Source organism: Geotrypetes seraphini, chromosome 1, assembly GCF_902459505.1.
Source record: "Geotrypetes seraphini chromosome 1, aGeoSer1.1, whole genome shotgun sequence".
Lineage (NCBI taxonomy): Eukaryota > Metazoa > Chordata > Amphibia > Gymnophiona > Dermophiidae > Geotrypetes > Geotrypetes seraphini.
The window spans coordinates 105761235-105787627 of NC_047084.1; the positions used below are offsets into that span (position 1 = coordinate 105761235).

Consider the following 26393-nt stretch of genomic DNA (forward strand, 5'->3'; position numbering starts at 1 on the left):
TCCCATATTTGCATAGGGGTTATCTGTGTTCTGGTAGAAATGAATATTGAGAAGCATACAATGTGCTTTGTGTAGTTTAATTTTGTGGTTAACCATTATTTGTTGTTACTAAGATTATATTATGAAAAATGAATGGAAAAAATAGTGTTACAATTAGTACTATTATGGGGCGGGGTCTGGGGCGGAGATTGGGTGATGTCTGGCCTGTGACTTAGCCTGCATTTTGGATTTCAGCCCTTTAATGTGATTGAGTTTGACACCCCTGCTCTAAGAGATCACACATGAATAGAAACATGATGGCAGATAAAGCTCCTATAGTCTGGCTTGTAGGAAAGAAACTGTTTCCTGGGGGGAAGTCCTGAGAGGGGAAGGGCTTAAGTCTCTGAATAATGAGACTCCTACAAGCTTTGGTGAGTATGGGAAGATAACCCACTAGTCCAAGAATAGAGTGGGATTGTACAAGAATCCACAGTTTCAACAAAACAATCTAAAGCTTGAATTGATAGAAAAATATTATCTGCATAAGAGAACATAGATTCCTGCATCTGACAGAAAACAAAGATCTGGATTTTCTTTCACACTACAACAAAATTTAAAACTGTTTTGTCATCTCTCTCTCCCCTACTTACCCACGCATCCCTCCCTCTTCCTGTGAAACTGTCATTGAAATAGTTTCATGTTTTCCTAATATATACTGATATTTGTCAATATTTGCTTATTTCTGATAGGGTTACCTTTGAAAGCTCATCATAAAATGCACTGAGTTAGTCCAATAAAAAAGGTATTGCCTTATTTCCTTTGTTTTATTTCTATATATTACCTCAGGGATCCCCAAAGTCCCTCCTTGAGGGCCAAATCCAGTCGGGTTTTCAGGATTTCCCCAATGAATATACATTGAAAGCAGTGCATGCACATAGATCTCATGCATATTCATTAGGGAAATCCTGAAAACCTGACTGGATTCGGCCCTCAAGAAGGGACTTTGGGGACCTCTGTATTACCTCAATAAGGTTATAAATCAATTTAGCACTCTCCCAGAAATAATTTATTTTGACTCAATCTTTGGTACAAAATGTCATGTCTGCAATATCAAAAGGCTGCAGAAATATCAAAGCTCACCCAAAAATCTAAAACTATGTTGAAACCAATGAAATCAATCACAAATATCCAAATAATCAGATAGTTGCTTAGTGACTATAAACTCCAATAGTTTAGCCATCCAAGGAATAGTTACCACCAGGTTATAATTCTCAACTTTTACTCTCTGGAAGCTTAGGTCTATTAGAGCATACTTTAACGCTTCATCATTCAGAATTCTCGTACAATCCCTAATACTAAGCCATCTCAATTATTGTAACATCGCCCATCTGGCAATCTCCCAGAAGAACATGCAGAGACTGCAACTGGTGCAGAATGCGGCAGTCAGGTTGATCCTTGGGTTGAAGAAGTCAGATCACATAACCCCTTCCTACCGACTCCTGCACTGGCTGCCAATGGAGGCACGTGCGAAGTTCAAGCTGGGATGCTTTTGCTTTAAGGTACTAACCGGTTTAGCCTCTCAATATATAAATGACCTCTTCCATTTCTCAACCAATAGATACAGGAGAGGTACGCATCCGAAGTTCATCTCCCCACAGGTTAGAGGATGTAAATTTAAAAGACACCATCAACATCTTCTCTCTTACCAGGCGGCATTATGGGGCAAAGACTTGGAAAAACTAATTATAAACGCAAATAACTATGGTGAATTTAGGAAACACCTAAAGACATACCTGTTCTTGAAATACCTAGGTAGCGAATCTGCACAATCTCTCCCATCACAATCTCCCACCTCAATCCCCCCCATCACAACTGTTCCCTTAAACTGCTAGCCACTATTCTTCAACTATGTAAGTACTACTCTATTTGTAGCATCTTTCTAATCATTGTAAACCGCATAGAACTTCACGGTTCTGCGGTATATAAACTGTTATTATTATTATTAGACAAATCTGTATCCAATCACTTGGTTATAGGAGTCAACACAATTTTACCCTAATCAATAGAGTAAAATTAGTCTGGAGTATTTTATTCATTAGGGTGGTTATCTAGAGAGGAATTTCTGATAGAGCTTGTTTTAAAAGATGGGAAGGAGAAATATCAATAGAACAATGTATTTGGGAGAGTTTAGTTAACAATATTTGCAGGGCTAGTACTGGAATCTGAGCAAACATCCCAAATTCTATTTCCTTCAATATTACCTGATTGGTGTTGAATAGCAAAGTCAGAAATCCAATCATCCATCAAATTCAATGATAGTGATTGTATGACCTTTTACATTTTCAACACCTTTTTCTTCTTCGTCTGTAAACTAGCAAAAAACATAAAATTTCTGCTTTTTCCAAGTTTGCCATTTCACAAATCTCTTTTTTTTCCTTTACTTTACTAATTCCCCCTTTGCCTTTTTTGGCTTAACCATATATTTTCTCCCTCATTATGAATATGAATATGTTATGAATATTTATATTTACTATTTGCAAAACACAGTTCAGTGAACATTCTATATGTTGTTAATGGTCTAAGGCTAGAACCAACCTGAGTATTGGTTGCTAGCAAGGCCTCCGTCTCTGCCAGTCAGGGCTGTAGGAGCAGGGAATGTAATTCCATAGTAATCCTGAAAATTAAAATATTCAACCTTGTAATTAAACAAGAACTCAGATTTCTGAGTTTTCTTACAAGAATCCTAAATTTCTCTTTGAATTCAGATTCACTAGGATATTTACTTATTGAAATTTATAAAAACCACTTCACCCAAGGAGAAGTATAACGTGACATAAAACTTATAATTTTAACAGCAAAACAATACTAAAATGATCAAATTATAAGCATAAACACCATCAATGAGGTAAACTCAGAGGAAGCTAGATTGGATCCTAATAGGAACAAAAGAATATCATGTAAAAAATATACAGATTATAAAAGAAGCATAGTATCAGAAGTATATATCAAAAATATGATATCAGCAGGGTACAAATAATACATCATAAGAGGCAGCATAGAGGAAAATGCATACATGATACTTACAATATCAGCATATTACAAATGAATCCATTAATAGCCAATGCTTAAGAACATTCATATAACCACCATTAGACTTTCAGAGTTATCTAACACTTAGAGCAAGAGAAACTGCTAATATGATATGGCTTGATTTATCTTTCATCCAAAAAGAATTAATACGTTAGTATAGCACAGTGTATCGCGGCATATCAATGTGTCTCCTGAGATTTCAGATGTGCAGCGACACACTGGCGAGGAGGAGAGTCATCCACGCCGGCTGATTGCCTACAGGACATGCCTCTTGCGGTGAGAGGCACATCCTGTAGGAAGTTAGCAGGCGCACATGACTCTTCCTGGCCAGTGTCTCTCCTCCTCTCACCACACCTCCCGGATCCCTCCACCGAAGCGGTTCGTGGCCAGATGGGCCTCCATGCATTGAGGTGGCACTCTAGGGGGCGTTATGGTACGTTAATGGAATGGATAATGAATAAGATGTTTGTGGAGTATGTTGTGGAGTTTTTCTACAAAAATGGCTGGTTTTCGTATGGTTCTGGGTAACTCTAGTTAGATACAAGCATATGTGTTAGTTAAGGCCACGCTCAATAGAAGCGTACAAAAAGTTGATGAGTAAAAATCTGAATATGGATGTAGCCAAGGCCAGAAAAACATACTACAGATTAATATTAAGGAAAAGCATAATATTCTCTTTATGTATTTTGCTATTAAGCCAGAATCATAGAAGAAATCAGATATAGATATACATAATACACACATGGAGGTATTAAACTGCCTCCATGCCTCCATGTTTCTTTCTGTCTCTCTTTGTTCCCTCTGAGTTTATCCGCCTTGAGCCTCGTGGGTCTAATTGATACCAGATGTGCTTGAGCTGGTTAGATGGAGCACAAATGGGGTATAACAGAGAAAGCCTTCTTGTATTAAGTATGAATGCAATATACCGTGTTGTGTGTGAATGGGGCCCCAAATGAATGATGTATGAATGATGTGTGAAGGTATACTAAACATGAGAGTGGGTTTTGAAAAACATATTTTATATATTTTAAACCTGAAGAAACTCTAAGGAGAAATCCTGAGGCAACATCTGGAAATGGTTAAGTTAGAATCAGAGACACTGTACCAGCCTCCAGAAAAGGAAGGGGTCTGGGTCTCCTGTGTGTGTGTCAGTGAAACTTGAAATTGTCAGTTTTCCAAAGCAAGTTTTTTAAGTCTGACACAGAAAGTAGTTTTGGATTCAAAGTTTCTTTGTATATGTAATAAAATGTTTATGCATATTACATAATTTAATGTAAACAAAAATATGACTTTAAAACCCATGTCTTAGAGTTTGAAAAACTTGTAAAGGAATTTCCTTTCTCCAAATCTAAGGACATCCTCTGTTAATGGATTGGTTGACAACTGTGATGTCATACTGCCTTGTGAAAAATATAAAAGGAACGGACCAGTATAGACTCAGAGAGACCATCAGGAGAGGTGCAAATTTCAAGCCTGATGGGAATCCATCACACATACTAGCAAAACTACTAGACATAGCCCGACAACACCTCAGTAAAGGACACAGGATCCTAATTATCCAACTAGATCTTTCCGCCGCCTTCGATCTAGTCGATCACACCATATTACTCCAGATACTTGATGCAATCGGGATCTCAGGGGTGGTTTACAATTGGTTCCAAGGATTCCTTAAAACAAGAACGTACAGAGTTAAGACAAACAACACGAAATCTAACCCATGGTCAAATCCATGCGGAGTCCCGCAGGGGTCACCACTATCGCCCATTCTATTCAATCTCTTCATCTCCTCCCTCGGCACCACTTTAGACAACCTAAATGTAACATCATTCAGCTACGCAGATGACATAACTATTCTCCTCCCCTTTGAAATCCAAGACCACACCTCAACAGGACACCTGGAAATAATTCTGGATGAAGTAGAAAAAATGGATGACAAACCACAAACTGAAACTAAACTCAGACAAAACCAAATTCTTAATGCTTGAAACGGACAAAAACCCATCCATAACAGACCTAGAAATTAAAGCAACCAAATACCCAATCCAGACCTCACTCAGAATCTTGGGAGTGCTGATAGACAGATGCTGCACTATGCAGACCCAAATCAACAAAACTACCCAAAAAGCATTCTTCACAATGCGCAACTTAAGAAAAATAAGGAAATTCTTTGACAAAGAACACTACAGGATAATTGTACAATCCCTGGTACTAGGTCTCGTGGACTACTGCAATATCCTTTATCTACCATGCCCCACAAACATGATCAAAAAACTTCAAACTGTTCAGAACACAGCCCTTAGACTAATTTACTCACTCGGAAAATTTGACCACATCACCAATGCCTACCTAGATTCACACTGGCTACCGATTCGAGCCAGAATTCAATTCAAACTATACTGTCTACTCTTCAAAGTAATTAACGGTACTGCACCCACCTACCTAAATGACCGCCTAAACAGTAACCTTCCAACCAGAACAAGAAGAACACTGACATCATTCACATACCCACCACTCAAGGGTACTCACCGCAAAAAGCTTTATGATAGCCTCCTGGCAACACATGCTGCAAAACTCGAACCTTCCATCACCAGATTGTTAACCACAACATCAGACCTCAAGACATTCCGTAAAGAAATCAAAACACTGCTGTTCAAAAAGCATATACAATCTACCTAACCTCCCTCACCCCATCCCCCAAGAAACCAAAACACTGCCGTCCAAAACATCTTCCGATGTTATTAAGTCTTTACTATCATTCTGTTATTAAGTCTCTATCCTCAAACTGTATTCTCTATTGTCATGTACCATCCTGGAAATGTCCAGTTCTCTTCTTATGTAATCCGCTTTGAACCGCAAGGTACAAGCGGAATAAAAATCACTAATGTAATGTAATGTAACATATGATTTCTGAGACATGTAAGATTAACATTAATAAATAAACTATAATACTGAATTGGTAATATATGTGTGAGTGCCATTATTCCTAAGCACCTCGAACTTGGTGCAGAGCAAAGCACACGTGCGCTAATCACTAATCAGCATGCAGGGACATCGATGCGATAACGTCACGCATGTGCGTGATATCATCACGCCAAAATCCGCGCACTTCTGGCCGGGGCATTGGATTTAGAGTGTGCTGGCCAGAAAGTTTGCAAGACACTGGTATAACAGTTTAGACCAAATGCTCTACAGTTTTTACATATATATCTATATAAACAAACATACATATGAATGAGGCTCTTTTTACACATTGAAATTTAGCTGTAATATTGGAATTAGCATTTCTACTTCTATAAAAGTAGCATAAGTACCTGAAACACACTTGTACTAGTAACTTTTGAGATATCCCACAAATTTAGTCTTGGAGAATGAGATGTACAGTGTCAGCATCTATGAAACAAACTTGGTTATTTTTATTACCTAGAGTGTTTTGGATCCCTGTTCGTTTACAAAAATTAAACAGTTCTAAGTCCAATAGATGCTGGCACTGTAATCTGGAACCTGGGACACTTGATCATCTACTTTATTATTGTCCCTATATTAAGAAATTTTGGAATTCAATTTGGTCTCAAGTAAATGCATTAATGGAAAATCATGTGGCACTCTCTTATGATACAGTGTTATTTGGCATGATGATGAGGAAAAAAAGTCAAATATCATCAGAAAACAACAAGCTTTTATTAGTTATGACAGGGGTTGCCATCCAACACATAACCAATAATTGGAAGAATCACAGTAACCTTAGTTATACATTTTGGTGGAATGTCATATATTTAAAATGGAACGAGCAATAGCAATATAAAGAGGGACATATACTAAATTTATAAAAATATGGGGGCCACCAAAGGCGTTGGGTACAATTTTACATAATATGTTATTTATTTATTTTAATTCTTTATTCATTTATAATTTACAACAAGTGTACAATAAATCAGTGGTTCCCAACCCTGCCCTGGAGGAACACCAGGCCAATTGGGTTTTCAGGCTAGCCCTAATGAATATGCATGAAGCAAATTTGCATGCCTATCACTTCCATCATATGCAAATCTCTCTCATGCATATTCATTAGGGCTAGCCTGAAAACCCGATTGGCCTGGTGTTCCTCCAGGACAGGGTTGGGAATCACTGCAATAAATAACAAACATGTAAGATACAGCATCACTAGAAAATCAGCAATCTTTTGAAGTAAAGGCTGCTTTGTTTACCTCATCGGAATAACTACAAGACGGCATTGCATCGTCCAAAACAGACAATATTCGTTTATTGTTAGTATAAAAACTTACAGTATTACAGCAGCAGAGACATATCAGAAAAATATATTGTCAGTTCAGAATATGCAATGGAGAGAAGAACTTGCACCCATATGCTTAGCAGGGGGCTAGCAGATCCCCGTAGCATAAGTAAGTGAATCTCTCTGCTTTACCTAGAATGCACGTGTTTTTTATACAGAGAAATTCTTCCTTTGTTCCAAAAAGTACACCCACGAATTCTGGTTATGTAATTCCCTATTGGTACATAAAATAATGTATATCTAACTCTTCCTCCTCCTCTCAGTCCACGCCTCTCTCACCTCCACCCCCCTTCCCAGTAGGGGGGGCCTTGCAGAAACAGAGAACTCTTGGTGAACTTTCTTTCTCCAGCGCTGAAAGCTGTAGATGCTAATTAGTGGTTTTACAATTCTGTGCATCTTCGGGATGGTGTCCTTGTATGCTGAAAGTTGGCAAAGGTGACCTTTCAACAATCCAGCTGCTTGGTTCCCATAACTTGGTTCAGCGACAGGGAGCAAATGTTTTGGTACCAAGTTCTCTCAACTCGCTACACCCACATCATCCTGCAGGGATCCTTGCTCATTATAAAAGTTTTATGGCTTTCCAGGGTGCCTGGCATATGAAGTCATACAGCACTGATAACAGTTCAGCAGAACCTTGGAGAAATATCCTCCCAGCAGGGAATGGAGACAAAAACGTACAGACAGCAAGGTACAGGCTGGGCCTGGCTATGGGAAAATATAGGTCTATAGTCTCCAGCATACACAAGTGAAAATATAGGTCTGTAGTGTCCAGCATACACAAGTGAGGCCAGTATGTCCAGTTGAATCATCTGTATGTCCAGGTTATCCATGTCACTTTCAACAAGAAAATTTAACCCTCCCCCCTCCCATATCACTTTTCCAACAAAATAGATATACCACATAAATATAATATCTTATCATTAGATTACATTACATTACATTACATTACATTAGTGATTTCTATTCCGCTTGTGCCTTGCGGTTCTAAGCGGATTACATTAGAAGATGGCTGGTCATTTCCAGGCGATGACAATACAATTATTTGTATAACTTTACAAACTTTGCATACCTAACTTTACATAACTTTTCGTACATAACTTTACATAACTTTACGTGGTGTTACTTTGTGTTACTTTACATTATCCTTACCGTGCTTGCATAACTTGCATTAAGTTTACATAATTTATCTTACATAACTTTACAAGACTTTACGTATAGTTATTTTATGTTATTTTACCTTATAATTCCAGTACATTGCATAACTTACATTACATGATATTACCAGGCATAACCTTATGTTATATTACAACGCATAACCTTATGTTACATTACATAACATTACAAAGCATAATCTTATGTTACCAGAATATCGTCTGTTCCTAGGTTTTTATATCTGATTTTTCGGTATTTGGGGAAACTGTGTTTCTAGATATGAATTGGCTTTTCGCCCGTTGCTACTAGATTAGAAGATGCCTATGGGGACGAGATTGCAGTTGGTTGTGAGTTGCAGGAGGTTATGAAGGGAGAGAAGAAGATGGTAGATTATAATATTGGAATATGTTTTTTGAATAGTATGGTTTTTATATCTTTTCGAAACGCTTTGTAGTCCGTAGTTGTGGTCAGCAGCTTGGATATGATGGGGTCAATTTTCGCGGCCTGTGTAGCAAGTAGATTGTCATATAGCTTTTTGCGTTTTGTGCCTTTGAGTGAGGGGTAGGTGAATGGGGTCTGGATTCTCCTTACTCTAGTTGAGAGGTTTCGGGTTAGGCGGCTGTTTAGGTAGAGAGGTGCTGTTCCGTTTAGTGCTTTGAATAATAGACAGTATAGTTTGAATTGAGTTCTTGCTTGTATCGGTAGCCAGTGTGAGTCGAGATAGGCATTAGTGATGTGATCGTATTTTCCTAGCGAGTAGATAAGTCTGAGTGCTGTGTTCTGTACTGTCTGTAATTGTTTGGTCATGTAAGCGGGGCAGGGTAGGTAAAGGCTGTTGCAGTAGTCTACAAGTCCTAGTACAAGTGATTGGACTAAGATCCTGTATTGTATTTTGTCAAAGAATTTTCTTATTTTTCGCAGGTTGCGCATGGTGTAGAAGGCTTTTTGGATGGTTTTGTTAGTATGAGTCTGCATTGTGCATCTCCTGTCTATCGTTACTCCCAGGATTTTGAGTGCTGGCTGTATTGGGTATGTGATTGCATTTGTCATCAGATCAGTTAAGGTAGGTTCTTTGTCTTTTTCTAACAGCAGGAATTTGGTTTTATCCGTGTTCAGTTTCAGTTTGTGGTTGGTCATCCATGTTTCTACCGTTTCCAGAGTTTTTTTCAGTCGTCCTGATGAGTTAGGGTCTTGGGTATTGAAGGGGAGAAGGATTGTTATGTCGTCTGCGTAGCTGAATGAGACTATATTTAGGGAGTCTAGAGTGGTGCCCAGTGAGGATACGTAGAGGTTGAAAAGTATGGGTGATAATGGAGATCCTTGTGGTACTCCACAGGGGTTTGACCAAGGGTCAGATATGTGGTCTTTTGTCTTTACTTTATAAGTTCTAGTTTTAAGGAAGCCTTGGAACCAGTTGAGTACCACACCTGTGATCCCTATGGCGTCTAGTATCTGGAGTAGTATGTTGTGATCCACTAGGTCGAAAGCTGCTGAAAGATCTAGTTGGATAAGTAGTATCCTGTTCCTTTTGCTGAGGTGTTGGTGGACTATATCCATTAGAGATACAAGTAGTGTCTCTGTGCTGTGGTTTTTTCTGAATCCTGATTGTGATGGGTGTAGTATGTTGTGGTCTTCTAAGTAGTTGGTGAGGTATTGTGCTACAAGACCTTCTTGTAGTTTGATATATAATGGGATTGAAGCGATGGGTCTGTGGTTGGCTGGATTATTGTTTGGAGCTTTGGGATCTTTCGGTATGGGGGTGATAATAATCTCGCCTAGTTCTGGTGGGTAGTGACCATCTGTGAATGTGGATTGTAGCCAGTTCATGAGGTTAGCTTTGAACTTGATGGATGCGGTTGTTAGCAGGTACGATGGGCAGCTGTTTAGGTCACATGAAGTTTTACTATATTTGTTGTATAGTCGAGTCATGTCGTTCCATTGTACTTTGGGGAAGTTAGTCCAGGTTCTGTCTGCTACTATGGCTTCATCTATTGTTGGTGTTGTTGTAATCTCATCGAGGAGGGTTAATGAATTGTTGAATGTGGATCTGATATTGGTGATTTTGTGCTTGAAGTAGTCTGCTAATTGGTGGGCTGAAGGAGATTGGTTTCCTTGAGTAGCTAGGAAAGGTTTGGTGTCCGTGAGTTTTCTTACAATATTGAAGAGTATTTTTGAGTCTGGGTTTTCAGTGCCTATTAGTTTGGAGTAGTATGCTTTCCTTTTTTCCTTTAGTTTGGTGTTATATTGTTTGATTTGGATTCTCCATGCTACTTTTGTTTGGTCTTGTTTCTGTTTTTTCCATATTCTTTCGAGGTGTCTGCATTGTCTTTTTAAATGGAGAAGTTCGGCGTCGAACCATTTGTCTGACGGTCTACAGATTTTGTTTTTTGTTTTTATTGGTGCTAGCTCGTTCAAAGTAGCTTCGCTAAGGGTACGCCATTGGGTTACAAATTCTTTGGGGTTGATGTGGTCGAATGCTGGATCTACCTTCTCCCAAAATGTAGTAGGATTGATTTTCTGTCGTGTGTTGATGTGGATTTTTTGGGGTGCGGGTTTGTGGTTGTTTTGAGCCCAATTTATAGTGAAAGTGTATTTGTAGTGGTCAGACCAGAGGGAGGGGTGCCATATACCGTTGGATGTGTGTATGTTTTGAGTGTCAAGGTTATGGGACGTGAATGCTGCAATGTCCAGTTGGTGGCCTTTTTCGTGTGTGGGTTCGGGGTTAAGTATCTGATAGGATAGGGTATCGAGATATGAGAGTATTCCCTCTACTTGTTTGGAGGAGTGGTCTTCTAGATGGAGATTTAAGTCTCCGAGGAGTAAGTTGTGGGTGGAAGTTAGTGAATTCTGGAGAATGAATTCTTCGAGTTCTTGTTTTGATGTGGACCATTTCCCTGGTGTGACATAGCATAGAATGCAGGTCAGGTTTCCGGAGAGAGTGTTATCGGAGAGTTGACAAGCTAGAAGGTCTAGGTGTGGAGATGAGTTCTTGGCTAGGACTTTTAAGTTAAAGTTGTTTTTTACTATGATGGCTAACCCTCCCCCTCGTTTGTTTTCTCGACAGACAAGCTCTAATTTATATCCTTTTGGGCAGAGATCTATTATGCTTGGGTCGGAGTCTGAAGTGATCCAGGTTTCAGCTAAGAATAGGCATCCTAGATGATCTTTGATTAGCCAATCTTTGATTAATTCCACCTTTGGATTGATTGATCTTATGTTCATGTAAGCACATTTTATTGGTGTGAAATTTGTGAAGGAGAATTGTGAACTGATTGAGTTGAGGAAGATTCTTGGGGGTGTCAAGTGTTTATGGCTGTTTGTCTTGGGTTTTGGCGGAGGTCGTTTACCCCAGAATGTTGGGATGCTTTCTAGGCTGGAGTTAGGACATGGTGTCAGAGTTCTGAGGGAGTGGGGTTTCCTGGCTGGTGGAGTTTGCCTGAGGTCTGTTGTAATGATTGGGATGGAGTAAGTATGGTAGCCTGCTGTTTTCCAGTTGGATATGAGGAGGCCGAGCAACAGAAGGACAAGCAGGGTTTTAGGAGGGCGGGTTGCCATTGTTGGTGAGTAAGGTTGCTAGGGCGTTAGATGCTAAATATACGATGTGAGTGATCTGACTGGTAGGATTATCTCTTAGCTGTTCCTTTATCTTATTTTGGGGAGCTGGTGAACTGCTTGTTTCTAGTTTGCTTCACTACTGCCGCTTCACGAAGGCGCTCACTAAGGCGCATGCGCCTTTGTCGTGCGCCTTCGTCAGCGCGCCGAACGGCTGCGCGCCGTGGGCCGAGCAAATTTCAAAGCGATCTGTCCCTCGCTGGTCACGGGAGAGGGGCGGAGCGGAGCTCGCACGCTCTCCTCTCCTCGGATCTCCGGCGGTGGCTGAAGCGTCCCTGCAAACGGCTGCGCGCCGTGGGCCGAGCAAATTTCAAAGCGATCTGTCCCTCGCTGGTCACGGGAGAGGGGCGGAGCGGAGCTCGCACGCTCTCCTCGGATCTCCGGCGGTGGCTGAAGCGTCCCTGCAAACGGCTGCGCGCCGTGGGCCGAGCAAATTTCAAAGCGATCTGTCCCTCGCTGGTCACGGGAGAGGGGCGGAGCGGAGCTCGCACGCTCTCCTCTCCTCGGATCTCCGGCGGTGGTTGAAGCGTCCCTGCAAACGGCTGCGCGCCGTGGGCCGAGCAAATTTCAAAGCGATCTGTCCCTCGCTGGTCACGGGAGAGGGGCGGAGCGGAGCTCGCACGCTCTCCTCGGATCTCCGGCGGTGGCTGAAGCGTCCCTGCAATATATGTGTATATTCTGATTGAAAATATGATGAAGGTTGGGAGGTAGGGGGAGGGGTAAACGTATCACTAGATTTTTATGTAGTAGATATCAAAGTGCTATTGTGTAATAACTTGTTGAAATATATTATTTTGTGCACTTATTGTCAAATTTGAAAATGAATAAAGGAAAAAACAAAACAAAAAAGAGAGATATCTGATGCTAAAACTAAACACATTTAAATTTTCCCATTACAGAAAGTATGGTGACAATTTATGGTTTGTCAAAATGGAGTACGAGGTAACACCCTGAACTACAATTCTGTTCTGCTCTGAAAACAAAACAAACATGTTAAAGATTACCACTGAACAATCCAAACAGCAAAACAAAAATGGCAAACAGAAACTTTGTTTCTATGCCTATGAGTTATAGCAACAGATAATTTCTTCATATCCCTGAAGTCTGACATCCAAAATCTCAGTTTTCGACTCAGACTTTCTGATTGAGATAGTAGGCAGACACAAGAGATAACTGACAGGGTGGGGCTCCAGAATGACACACCTATCTACTAGAAAAGATCTTTTTCTAGTGCAATAGGTGTGTCATTCTCTGAACATATGGAACATACAAAAAGCAGTCCCAGAAATCTAGGGCGGGACCACTGCGCCAGCATGTAACACTGAGGACCCAAAGGCGAAGTCCTCCCTTGCCACTACATCCACTCTGTAAAATTTGGAAAATGTACGTAGACCAAGTCACTGACTTACAAATCTTCTTGGGGGAGGCCGCCCAAGCATCCACCCATTAAGCAACCACATTTCTAGTTGAATGCATCTTTACAGAGACTGGTGACTGTTTTCCACAAGCAATATATTCTGACAAAATGGCCCTACTGATCCATCTGGAGATTGTGGTCTTGGAGGCCAGTGCGCCACATTTAGCCTGACTAATGAGCACAAAAAGATGGCCAGATAGCCTGAACTCGTAGGTGACTTCAAGATATTGGAGAAGCACTCTTCTCACATTCAACTTTTTCAGAATCCGGTCATTCTTCTTAGAACCTGTGAACCGGAACACTGGAAATCTTGACTACATGGAAAGCCGAAACAACCTTTGGCAAAAAGGATGGAACGATGTGCAAAGAAACTCTGGCCTCTGTGAATTTGAGGAAAGGAGTAAGGCTTCTGGACCGGCGGCGTGCAATCCCTGCACCCGCCTGGCCTTTCCCTTCCTGTACTTTCGGCTGCAGTGAGCAACCAGCAGCAGCGGTGGTGGGTGAGGAGCGAGCAGTGGCAGCAGCCTAAATAAGGTAAGGGGGGGGGGTGATTGGGGTATTCACTCCATAGGACGCACCCTTTTTTCCACCCACTTTTTTGGATGGAAAAAGTGTGTCTTATGGAGTGAAAAATATGGTAATTGCTTTCTATAGGTAGGACTGACCATGGTTGGTTCCAATAGTCTCTACTGATTTACAAAGCCGAGGTGGATCAACACTTCCTTGATGCTGATGTATCACCAGCATCCGGATGTAGCTTCTGGGACCCATGAGGTTGAAATCTCTTGATAGCCATGAAGACATCTAGCTGTCATTTTGTTGGAACTTAACACAACTGGAAATCTTGTATTGGTCTGAGGTACTGCAGGAACCGACTATGTCTATCAGCAACCAATATAGTCCTTGTACACTGTCCACAGTTCCTGAAGCCACTAATTCTATTCAGTTTTGGGGGCACAAAGGGACAAAACTAGCTAATGTGGAATCAGCTTAAAACAAAGTCTATATATCACTGCAGATTGCAGCTGTGCTGAAAAAAAAAAAAAAAAAAAAAAAGACACTTGATAAATAACCCAGAGAAAAAAAATCTTGAAAGGCCCCAGGACAGAAGAAAACGATCTCCTACAATGAGTCAAGAGGTTGACTTTCCAGGGGCGAGTTTTACTTCTGTTTTTCATGTAAAAGCATGATACAGTTTGGTGAAGCCTCTTTTTATTTTTGAACCAGCTCACCTGTGCACTTTTTTGACATCTAGATCAAATGCAATTCCAGCTAAGATGACCTAATATTATTAAGTGGGTAAATTTCTGCTTTGTTATATGATCTCTGGTATTTTGATCCTGGGTTCTTCCTTGAGGTCTGGAATTTCCCTTCACAAGAACTTACAATATGTCTTTATTATTATTTTTCTCACTAAATGGGGAAATTTCTGTTCAAGAATCTTTGTCTCACTGTTAACTTGAATAAATATAAAATTTTTTAAAAAGCTTAAAAGGCTCTGGAGAGGAGTAGAAACATTAGTATAAGAAATCCTACATATACCTGGATCTTCCTACTAGATAGCTCTACATACTTGAGAGAGTCCGACATCACTACTCATCAGCAAGGGCTTATTATTCTGCTTGATCTTGGAGAGCAGGGGGATACTTACCATCACAAAGCCTTGAGATGTCTTCACCTAAGCTACAGAAGTTCCCAGTCCCTCAATCTTACAATACTGAAGAAACAAATTCTGTTCCATTTCATGTAATTTAGTGGCAGGTTAGAGGGAAGAATTGAGAAAGCCAGCAAATACCTTTTATAGAGTTCCCAATGCAAATCAGATTGATTTCAGAGTGATATCAATAGGTCTCACTAAGGGCTAAAGCATGGGTTAATCAAATGGAAGCTCCTCCAGCTCTCACATTAGGCCAAGTTTCCAAGTCTCCCTGAGCCATACAAAGCTGAACTTGTCAGGGGTTCCAACTTCTGGGTGCAATGTAGAAGATAGCAGAGATTCTGATGGCATCACTGATGTTAGCTGACTGGAGCCTCTCTCCACCGCCATAATCTTCTGAACACTCAAACATTCATGGCTGTCATGGTATAGCAATCTCAAATCTCCAAGGCCTCATAGAAACAGGCTGACCAAACTTTACTCTTTGACACAGAAGACCTTCGCAATCTTGATGCCATCGAAGCACCCAATGGTGAGGATAGGGAGATACTGGTGACTGCTGTGCTCATGGGTAAAAATCTGTGGGGAGGAGGTTCCTTAAGTTTCCCCTTTTGTTTAGGCATGAGAAATTACAGAAATCCAGGCAAACAATATAGAAGGTCAATGTTCATGAAAAATCTGGCAGAATTATTTGACCTGACAAGAACACCTGGCAGAATTAGGGATTGAAGGGTATAGATAGGTATAGACCACTACTCAGGCAATGGGCCTGATGGGCCGCCGCGGGAGCGGACCGCTGGGCGGGATGGACCTATGGTCTGCCTCAGTGGAGGCAACTTCTTATGTTCTTAATTATTTCAAATGAACTGGAAAAAAAATGACAGCTGTAAAGGTGGATCTGGTAAATGCAATTGTATGAATTGTTAGTCATATCTCTGCAAAAAGTTAGACATTTCTATTTTTAGAAACCAAAAACATTTAGATAAAGGGCCTTTTTCTTACTTAGAGCTCATAAGCAAATGCTCTGTGTTACTTACCATTGGTAGCCTGGATTGGAGCATCTGGAGATCATCATAGCCATAAATCTGCTTGAAGACAGAGACAAAAAGCAAGAGTGCCATTATAAATGCTTTCAGTGACACCTTTTTTGACACAAAAAATTAGAAACCAAACTTGAAGTTGCACCAGATTTAAAATAAAACCAACTTAATCTTATATAATAAAATGCTAAGCGCGCATGCGCACTCCTGCCTGCGTGTTCCGTGATCCGTAGGTCCATGGCAGGCAGGAGAGTACATGGGCGCTTACAACGGTCCCACACTCGAGCGCTGTGGCCGACTCTTTTACACTGCATGGCCGAACTCTGCAGCTCCTCTCAAGAGCCTCACCAGCACTCCAGCCGACGAACTCACAGCCACACCTAAGCGCCAGTTCTTCTATGGCAGCTAGCGTAGTGAAGGGCCGGGACTTAGGAGAAGGAGAGCAGGCCCAGGATTTGGCCGGCCCCGGCCAGGCAAAATCCCCCTTCCCTGCCGCACCCAGGCCCCAGCGGTCCCTGCCAGCAGGAGGAGGGCTTCGAGGGAGACGGCTGTCGGCGGAGGGCAGACGCGGGCCCAGGACGGACTTGCTCCAGCTCGCGCCACCTTTGTTTTGTTTTTCTCCGTCCCCTTCAGTCCCTCTAAGCTGCACAAGCTGTACAATCCTGTCCCTTAAACTCCCTGGCCAAAGCTATTTTAATTTGAAATCCGCCGCTGCCGCGGCTCCTCTCTCATCTTCCGACATAATATAAATGCAGCTCTTGAGAGGAGCCGCGGTGGCGGCTTTGAAAACGGCTCCCTTAGTTCTTTACCAAGTTATTTTTAAGTTTAAAGCTGCCGCCGTGGCTCCTCTCACGATCCCGGCCTGTGTCGGAGAAGGCTTCCGATGCAGGCCGGGATCGTGAGAGGAGCCATGTCAGCATCTTTAAACTTAAAAAAAAAAAAATCCATAGAGGTTTCGTCAGCCGGAGGCCCGAAGTCATAATGCCCCTGTACAGATCCATGGTGAGACCTCATCTTGAATATTGTGTTCAATTCTGGAGACCACATTATCAAAAAGATGTGCGGAGAATCGAGTCGGTTCAGCGAATGACCTCCAGGATGGTCTCGGGACTCAAGAACCTCCCATATGAGGAAAGACTGAATAAACTGCAACTATACTCGCTCGAGGAACGTAGAGAGAGGGGGGATATGATTGAGACTTTTAAATATATCACGGGCCACATCGAGGTGGAAGACGATATCTTCTTTCTTAAAGGACCTTCAACCACAAGAGGTCATCCGCTGAAAATCAAAGGTGGGCAATTTCATGGCGACGCCAGGAAGTATTTCTTTACCGAAAGGGTAGTCGATCATTGGAATGAACTTCCATTGCAGGTGATTAACGCCAGCAGCGTGCTCGATTTAAAAAAGAAATGGGATATGTATGTGGGATCTCTAGCTGGATGAAGTCTGGGGGTGGGTCATTAGCGTGGGCAGACTTGATGGGCTACAGCCCTTTTCTGCCGTCATATTCTATGTTCTATGAACTAAGGGAATCGTTTTATCTGCATGCTGCTACGAAGGAACAGGGGAGGGGGAGGGAAATGCTGATGCTGATGCACAGGGAGCAGGCAGGCATGGTAGGCAGGCAGGGGGAGAGGGAAAGGGGCTGCTTTGGGGGGAGGGGTGTGCTAGGGGCACACAGCAATCATGGGCAGGGGACAACGGAGCAGGCAGGCATGGCTCAACAAGGGGAGAGGGAAAGGGGGCTGCTTTGGGGGGAGGGGTTTGCTTGGCCAGACAGCAATCATAGGGGGAAACAGAAGGGGGCCACGGAGCAGGCAGGCATGGCACAAGAGGGGGCAGGGCATTGGGAAACAGGGCCGCTTTGGGGGGAAGGGTGTGCTGGGGGCACACACCAATCATGGGGGGAACAGATGGGGGCCAAGGAGCAGGCAGGCATGGCACAACAGGGGACAGGGGGAGAGTGAAAGGGGGCTGCTTTGGGGGGAGGGATGTGCTGGGGGCAGACAGCAGTCATGGCGTGGAACAGAAGGGGGCCACAGAGAGATAGGCAGGCATGGCGCAACAGAGAAATACAGGCAGGCAGGGGGCAAGGGAGAGACACAGACAGAAAGAATGACAGATAGACAGAATCCAAGCACAGAGAGAGAAAGGAAAAAAAAACCCAGTCGTCTACTCTAGCACCCGTTAATGTAACAGGCTTAATCCCAGGCTGAAAGGCAACACTAAAAGAAATACTGACAGATAAATAATAAAATCAAAATTGAAGAGTATCTATTTAAAAAAAGATGTTTTATGTTCACTGCCCACCTCGGCTCTGTGTCCAGAGCACCAGTTTAAACTGGATACTATTCAAAGTGTGGGAGACAGGTTCCAGAAGCTATATTTAGGCTTTTAGGAAAAAGTCGAGAGAGACTCTCTAGGGCAGTATTCTCAGAAATGCTACTTATTCCACAGGCCAAGAGGTAGGTGAACTCCAAAGTCCCAATTAGCAGATGAGATAATGGTGTAGGGAAGAGAGATTTAGAAGCTTAAGAAATGGGGCAACATTTAGGGAATGGGGAGCCTATTCTGAAGGGCCGAATTTCACCTTAACCAGGGTGGAACCAAAACTCCCATTTTCCAACATCCATCTTCTCATTGTGTTCCACATCTCTACTCAGTGTTAAGGATTTTCCTTCTCTGTGTTTGAATACCTCATTCCAAATTCAGCACCCCATACCTGTATATTCAGCATTCACTGACTCTGTGCAGCGCGCGTGCGTCTGGTAGCGCTATAGAAATCATTAATAGTAGTAGTATGTCCCTGTCTCATCCCCTTGATGAGAATTATCCCTATTTCACTATCCTCCCGTGCCCAGCAACACTCCCCTTGTGTTGCTGACCCCCTTGTGTCCAGTATCACTGCTTTATACCTGTCCCATCATTTCCAGTAAAGCACAGTTACTTACCGTAACAGGTGTTATCCAGGGACAGCAGGCAGATATTCTTGACTGATGGGTGACGGCACCGACGGAGCCCCGGTACGGACAATTTTAGAGTGATTGCACTCTAAGAACTTGGAAAGTTCTGGTAGGCCGCACCGCGCACGCGCGAGTGCCTTCCCGCCCGACAGAGGCGCGCGGTCCCCAGTTAGGATAAGCCAGCTAAGAAGCCAACTCGGGGAGGTGGGTGGGACGCAAGAATATCTGCCTGCTGTCCCTGGATAACACCTGTTACGGTAAGTAACTGTGCTTTATCCCAGGACAAGCAGGCAGCATATTCTTGACTGATGGGTGACCTCCAAGCTAACAAAAAGAGGGATGAAGGGAAGGTTGGCCATTAGGAAAACAAATTTTGCAAAACAGATTGGCCGAAGTGTCCATCCCGTCTGGAGAAAGCATCCAGACAATAATGAGATGTAAAAGTATGAACTGAGGACCAAGTAGCAGCCTTGCAGATTTCCTCAATAGGAGTGGAACGGAGGAAAGCTACAGATGCTGCCATAGCTCGGACTCTATGGGCCGTGACAGAAACTTCCAGTGTCAGTCCGGTCTGAGCATAACAGAAGGAAATGCACGCTGCCAGCCAATTAGACAACGTACGTTTAGAAACAGGACGTCCCAAGTTATTCGGATCAAAGGACAGAAAGAGTTGGGGAACTGATCTGTGGGGTTTAGTACGCTCTAGATAGTAAGCTAGAGCCCTTTTACAATCCAAAGTATGTAGAGCCTGTTCCCCAGAATGAGAATGAGGTTTCGGAAAAAAGACAGGCAGAACAATGGATTGGTTGAGATGGAATTCAGAGACAACCTTAGGAAGAAACTTTGGATGTGTACGCAGAACCACCTTGTCATGATGAAAGACCGTAAAAGGTGGGTCTGCAACTAGTGCATGTAGCTCACTGACCCTCCTGGCAGAGGTAAGGGCAATAAGGAAAAGTACCTTCCAAGTGAGAAATTTGAAAGGAGAAGTAGCCAAAGGTTCAAAAGGAGGCTTCATTAAGGCGGAAAGAACCACATTGAGATCCCAGATAACAGGAGGGGCTTCAAGAGGTGGTTTCACATTGAAAAGACCCCGCATGAACCTGGATACCAGGGGATGAGCTGAGAGAAGTTTTCCATGGACTGGCTCATGAAAAGCTGCAATAGCACTGAGGTGGACTCTGATTGAAGTGGACTTGAGGCCAGAGTCGGACAAAGAAAGAAGATAATCCAACAAGGTCTCCATGGCAAGAGAAGCGGGATTATGATGATGGAGAAGACACCAGGAAGAAAATTGTGTCCACTTTTGACGATAACATTGCAAAGTGGCCGGTTTCCTGGAGGCATCCAGAATTGAACTAACAGGCTGAGACAAAAGTGTATCATGAGAAGTCAGCCCGAGAGATACCAAGCTGTCAGGTGCAGAGACTGGAGGTTGGGATGCAGAAGGGTCTCCTGATGCTGTGTAAGCAGAGAAGGATACAGAGGAAGAAGAAAAGGTTCCCTGGAACTGAGTTGAAGTAGAAGGGAGAACCAATGCTGCCTGGGCCACCTCGGAGCAAACAGTATCATGGTGGCTCGTTCCCTCTTGAGCTTGAACAAGGTTCTCAACATGAGAGGCAGAGGAGGAAAAGCATACAGGAACTGATCTGACCAGTCGAGGAGAAACGCATCCGCTGCCAGACGGAGAGGAGAGTAGAGTCTGGAGCAGAATAGGGGCAGCTGGTGATTGTGAGGAGCTGCAAAGAGGTCTATCTGAGGAGTGCCCCATTGAGCGAAGATGGATTGTAGAGTGAAAGGATCGATTGTCCACTCGTGAGGCTGGAGAATTCTGCTGAGCTTGTCCGCTAAGGAATTCTTTTCTCCCTGAATGTAAATAGCTTTCAGGAAGAGATGGTGACTTATGGCCCAAGTCCAGATCTTCTGGGCTTCCTGGCACAAGAGGCGAGAGCCCGTTCAACCCTGCTTGTTGATGTAGTACATCGCAACTTGATTGTCTGTGCACAGTAGAAGAACTTGAGGGAAGAGAAGATGTTGGAAAGCCTTGAGGGCATAAAACATCGCTCTGAGTTCCAGGAAATTGATGTGATGCTTCTTTTCCTGGGCTGTCCAAAGGCCTTGAGTTTGGAACTCGTTCAAATGAGCTCCCCATGCATAAGGAGAGGCGTCGGTGGTGATGACTAGTTGATGAGGAGGTAGATGGAACAGAAGACCTCTGGATAGATTTGAGGATACCAACCACCATTGTAGAGACTGACGAAGAGATGATGTCACAGATATGTGTCGTGAGCAAGGATCCGTCGCTTGGGACCACTGAGTAGCAAGGGTCCATTGAGGAGTGCGCAGGTGAAGACGTGCGAGGGGTGTGACATGGACTGTGGATGCCATGTGACCCAAGAGTATCATCATTTGCTTGGCAAAGATGGAACGTTGTGGAAGAACCTGCTGACATAGAGACTGAAGAGTCTGAAGACGGTTGGATGGTAGGAATGCTCTCATGAGGAGTGTGTCTAGTATCGCTCCAATGAATTGAAGTCTCTGAGTGGGAATGAGATGAGACTTGGGTAGATTGATCTCGAACCCCAGTATTTGTAGAAACAGGATGGTTTGGTTGGTGGCCAGGAGTACTGCTTGAGCGGAAGTGGCCTTGATTAACCAGTCGTCCAGGTAAGGAAATACCTGAAGGCGGTGAGAGCGTAGAAATGCAGCCACCACAATGAGACATTTGGTGAACACCCTTGGAGAGGAAGCAAGACCGAAGGGCAGCACCTTGTATTGGTAATGACAATGATTGATCATGAAGCGGAGATACCGTCTGGAGGTTATATTGATCGGTATGTGAGTGTATGCCTCTTTGAGATCGAGGGAGCACAGCCAGTCGTCTTGATTGAGAAGAGGATAAAGAATGGCTAGAGAGAGCATCTTGAATTTTTCCTTTACCAAACATTTGTTGAGATCGCGAAGATCCAGGATTGGTCTGAGATCTCCTGTTTTTTTGGGGACTAGAAAATAACGGGAGTAGAATCCCTGCCCCTGTTGATCTAGAGGAATTTCCTCTATAGCGTTCAGAAGGAGGAGGGATTGAACTTCTTGAATAAGGAGGGCAGATTGAGGACTGTTCAAAGCAGACTCTTTTGGCAGGTTTTGGGGCGGAAGAGTCTGAAAGTTGAGAGAGTAGCCGTGGCGGATGATGTTGAGGACCCATTGGTCCGAAGTAATAACTTCCCACCGGCTGAGGAACAGAGAAAGACGACATCCTATAGGTTGCGGCAGGAGAGCAGATACAGGAGTACTGGCTATACTTTGGAGAATTAAGTCAAAAGGGCTGTGTCTTCTGCTGTGGAGGTGGCAGGTTGCTGCTGTTGTTGTTGCCTGGGAGGCTGACGTTGCTGTTGCCGTTGACGCCTGGGTTGCTGAGAAGCTGCTGGTAATGGGCGAGCTGTGAAGCGGCGCTGATAGGCCGATTGCTGCCTGAAAGGTCTTATTGGAGGAGGCTTTTTCTTATTTTTAAGCAGGGTATCCCAGCGTGTCTCATGGGCAGAGAGCTTTTGAGTGGTCGAGTCCATGGATTCCCCAAAAAGCTCATCCCCTAGGCACGGGGCATTGGCTAACCGATCTTGATGGTTAACATCAAGTTCGGATACCCGAAGCCAGGCCAGGCGACGCATTGCCACAGACATTGCTGTCGCTCTGGAGGTAAGTTCGAAGGTGTCGTAAATGGACCTAACCATGAACTTACGAAGTTGAAACAGAGATGACAAGCAATGGTGAAAAGATTGTTGTTTACGTTGAGGAAGGTACTTCTCAAATGAAGCCATGGTGGTAAGGAGATGTTTAAGATAAAAAGAAAAATGAAAAGCATAATTACCAGCTCTGTTAGCCAACATTGCATTTTGGTAGAGCCTCTTACCAAATTTATCCATGGCTTTACCCTCTCTGCCAGGAGGTACAGAAGCATATACACTAGCTCCTGAGGATTTTTTAAGGGTAGATTCTACAAGTAGAGACTCGTGTGGAAGCTGAGGCTTGTCGAATCCAGGAATGGGAATTACTTTGTATAAAGAATCTAATTTACGTGGAGCACCTGGAATCGTTAAGGGAGTCTCTAGATTCTTGTAGAAAGTCTCCCTCAAGATGTCGTGAAGAGGGAGCTTCAAAAATTCCTTTGGGGGCTGGTCAAAGTCAAGGGCATCTAAAAAGGCTTTAGAATTTTTGGACTCAGCCTCCAAAGGAATAGTCACACATGTCTTTCAAAAAAGACGAGAAAGATGTAGTGTCATGCCTAGAGGATGGGTCAGGTACAGCAGAATCATCCTCATCTGAGGAACATTCACCTTCAGAGAGAAAGGGTTCCTCTGAATCTCCCCACAGATCAGGATCCCTGACATGGGAAGTACGGTCCCGAGACTCTGGGGTAGATGGTTCTAAGTGTCGGGTTTTACGCACCGACTTACCCGACCTCATCGATATGGAACCAGGGGATGTAATCGGTGGCACCGGTGCCGAAGTCTGTACCGACTGATGTTGAGCTCTCGGCTCCGGTGCGAGGACTGGCATCGATACCGATGAGGTCGAGTGAAGCGGTACCAAAACAGTGGATGCAGACAGGACAGGCTGTTCCACTATCGGTACCGGTGGCTCAGTGCGGACCAGCACCAGAAGGTTCGGTGCCAAGATAGCTGGAAGGAGATGTTGTAATTGCTCCTTGAGCTGCACTTGGAGGATGGCCGCAATGCGATCATCCAGGGATGGCACCGGTACCGCCTTTTTCTTTTGCGGTACCTGCGGTGCCGCTCGACGTCCCGGAGATGAGGAGCCCGATGTCGAGGGACTCACCTCAATAGGGGCGGAGCGCTTCCGCTGGCGCCTCACAGTCGGCAGGATTGGACTCGCTGCACTCGAGACCGGAGGACGCTCTAGCGGGGAAGGCTTCTTAGCCGGCTTACCTGAATGCTGGGACGCCGGCGCGGTGTCGAAGAGGAAGGTGCCGACTGAGCAGGTGCCGAAGCCGGAGTCGATGGTACGGGGTCGGACATCTCGGCACCGAACAGTAATCGCTGTTGTATCTGGCGATTTTTTAGAGTACGTTTTTTTAAGGTAGCACAGCGGGTGCAGGTGGAAGCCTGATGCTCAGGACCCAAACACTGTAGGCACCAGTTGTGTGGGTCCGTGAGAGATATAGGCCGAGCACACCGCTGGCACTTTTTAAACCCTGGCTGAGGGGGCATGAAAGTAAAAACGGCTTCAGCCAAATCGAAGGCCGAGGCCTCGATGGTGGCAGAAGGCCCCGCCGGGGAAAAACTAAAAATGAAGAAAAAAAGAAAAGTTTTTTTTTTTACTAAAATGAATCAAAAGAAAAAAGGCAATAGAGCCAAAAAGGTTTACGCAAGCGGGAAGGCAAGTAGAAAAAATTTCAACAGGATTCTAGAACTTGGACACACAAGGAAATGGTCGGTTAAGAGCTGTGCTCCAGGCTAAACAAGCTACTATTTCAAATTTAAAACTCCAACAATTCAATTTTATTTGGAAAAAAGATTGATAAGAAGAAAATGTCATCAAACAAACAAAATAAAAACGATGCAGGAACCGGAGGATCAGGAACCAGCAGTAACAAAAGATCAAAGCCAGAACCAGGGACACCATCAAGAGTACCACTGCCTGCAGAAGATCAAGATATGATGGCAGAAATAAAACAGATAAAGGATATAGTACTGGAGATCAAAAAACAACTACAAAAAGCAATAGATGATGTTGCTATATTAACAAAAAGAGTTGATCTAATCAGTGGCGTACCTAGGGTATGTGGCACCCGGGGCCCATCATTTTTTGACACCCCCCCCCCCCTCATGTAAAATTTTTTTTTTTTTTTTTTGCAATAACCATGAAATGGAATAAATGGTCAGAATAGAAACAGGCAGTGAAAATTTTCTTTTTTTTTTTTTTTTTCCCAAAGTATTTTTATTGAGAATGGCAAAAGGTCCAGACAAGCAACCATGGTCTGTACAGAAACTTATACATTATCAAAAAGAACACAGAATGAGAGTAACAGCAACAACAAGCATGAACAAGCCTCTCCCAAGAGAAAATTGCCAATGAGAGGCATAGCAATACACAACAAAAGGCCAAAACTTGGGGCAAGCAAACAAATCCCACCCCAGAACCCACAAGAATAATAAGCCGGACTAGACCCTCAGCCATATTTTATAATGAAAAAAACCCCCACAAGCAACAACACCCAGACCGCTCACCAGACACACCAATCCGCACAACAAGCACCCAAGAAACACCCAGCCACCACCCAGACAAAACTACCAGACACACCTACCCCACCAAGCCCAGACCCAACCCCCCCTCCCCAGAGAGTGCAAGCGCAAAGTGGACCGTGAAAAGGGCAGCTGCAGAAGTGGAAAGCCCCAGATAAGTAGGTTAGCTAAAGAAAGCCCACAGATAGAAGAAATCAGGATAACAGAAGTTCCAACAAATGCTCCCACAGAAAATTTTCTTTTATTGAACCTCATTTATGTAACCATTATTCCAAACATAACATAACATAAATTATGTCTGAATTGTCATGACATCAGAAGTACATATGGAGTAGTTGCAGGTGATGCTTGGGACAGTTCTGATTATGTTAGTTTGGTTTTATGTGTTTTTTTAATAGAAGGGTTTTTATTTCTTTTTTTAAGGTTTTGTAGTTTGTGGTCGAGGTCAATAGGTTGTAGAGTTGGGGGTCAAGTGTTGCAGCTCGAATGGCTAGGAGGTTGTCGAACAGTTTTTTTCTTTTGACGTTTTTGGTTGGAGGGTGTGTGAATGGTGCGTGAGTTCTCCTATGTCTGTTTGAAGTGGATTGAATTATTTAGCTGAAGAAATTAGTTACCCCCCCCCCATTCCACACACATTAATTCTCTTCCATTTTTGTTCCCATTATAAAAAAACACTGATAAGTTCCCAGGAAAAAAATACATTAAAATAAGAAGTGAAAACAAAGGCCCCTACAGATGAGAACATAACATAAGAATAGCCTAACTGGGTCACACCAATGGTCCATCATGCCCAGTAGCCCATTCTCATGGTAGCCAATAGTGCTGCCCGATTCAGAGAAAAATATTTCATTCGATCCGATTCACCCTGTTGAATCGATTTTTTCGATTAGATTCACTGTTAATGACACCGCTTTTTAAGTTTAAAC

The 26393-nt window shown here is 43.3% G+C and overlaps 1 protein-coding gene across 11 annotated transcripts in view; it reads right to left on the minus strand.

The window, feature by feature from the left end:
* UBAP2 (ubiquitin associated protein 2) overlaps window positions 1–26393 on the minus strand; it is a 553760-nt gene that overhangs the window by 117541 nt on the left and 409826 nt on the right. For 8 of the 11 annotated variants that reach the window (XR_004538612.1, XM_033935342.1, XM_033935354.1 and 5 more), the window contains 2 exons: window positions 16236–16286; window positions 2575–2653 (listed from right to left, as the gene is read on the minus strand). Coding sequence is in view for 10 of the 11 variants with exons in the window: in XM_033935342.1 (XP_033791233.1) it covers window positions 2575–2653; window positions 16236–16286 (130 nt within the window). In the remaining variant the exon portion in view is untranslated. The remainder of the gene's footprint in view (window positions 1–2574; window positions 2654–16235; window positions 16287–26393) is intronic. The other 3 variants (XM_033935369.1, XM_033935339.1, XM_033935337.1) reach the window with 1 other exon arrangement.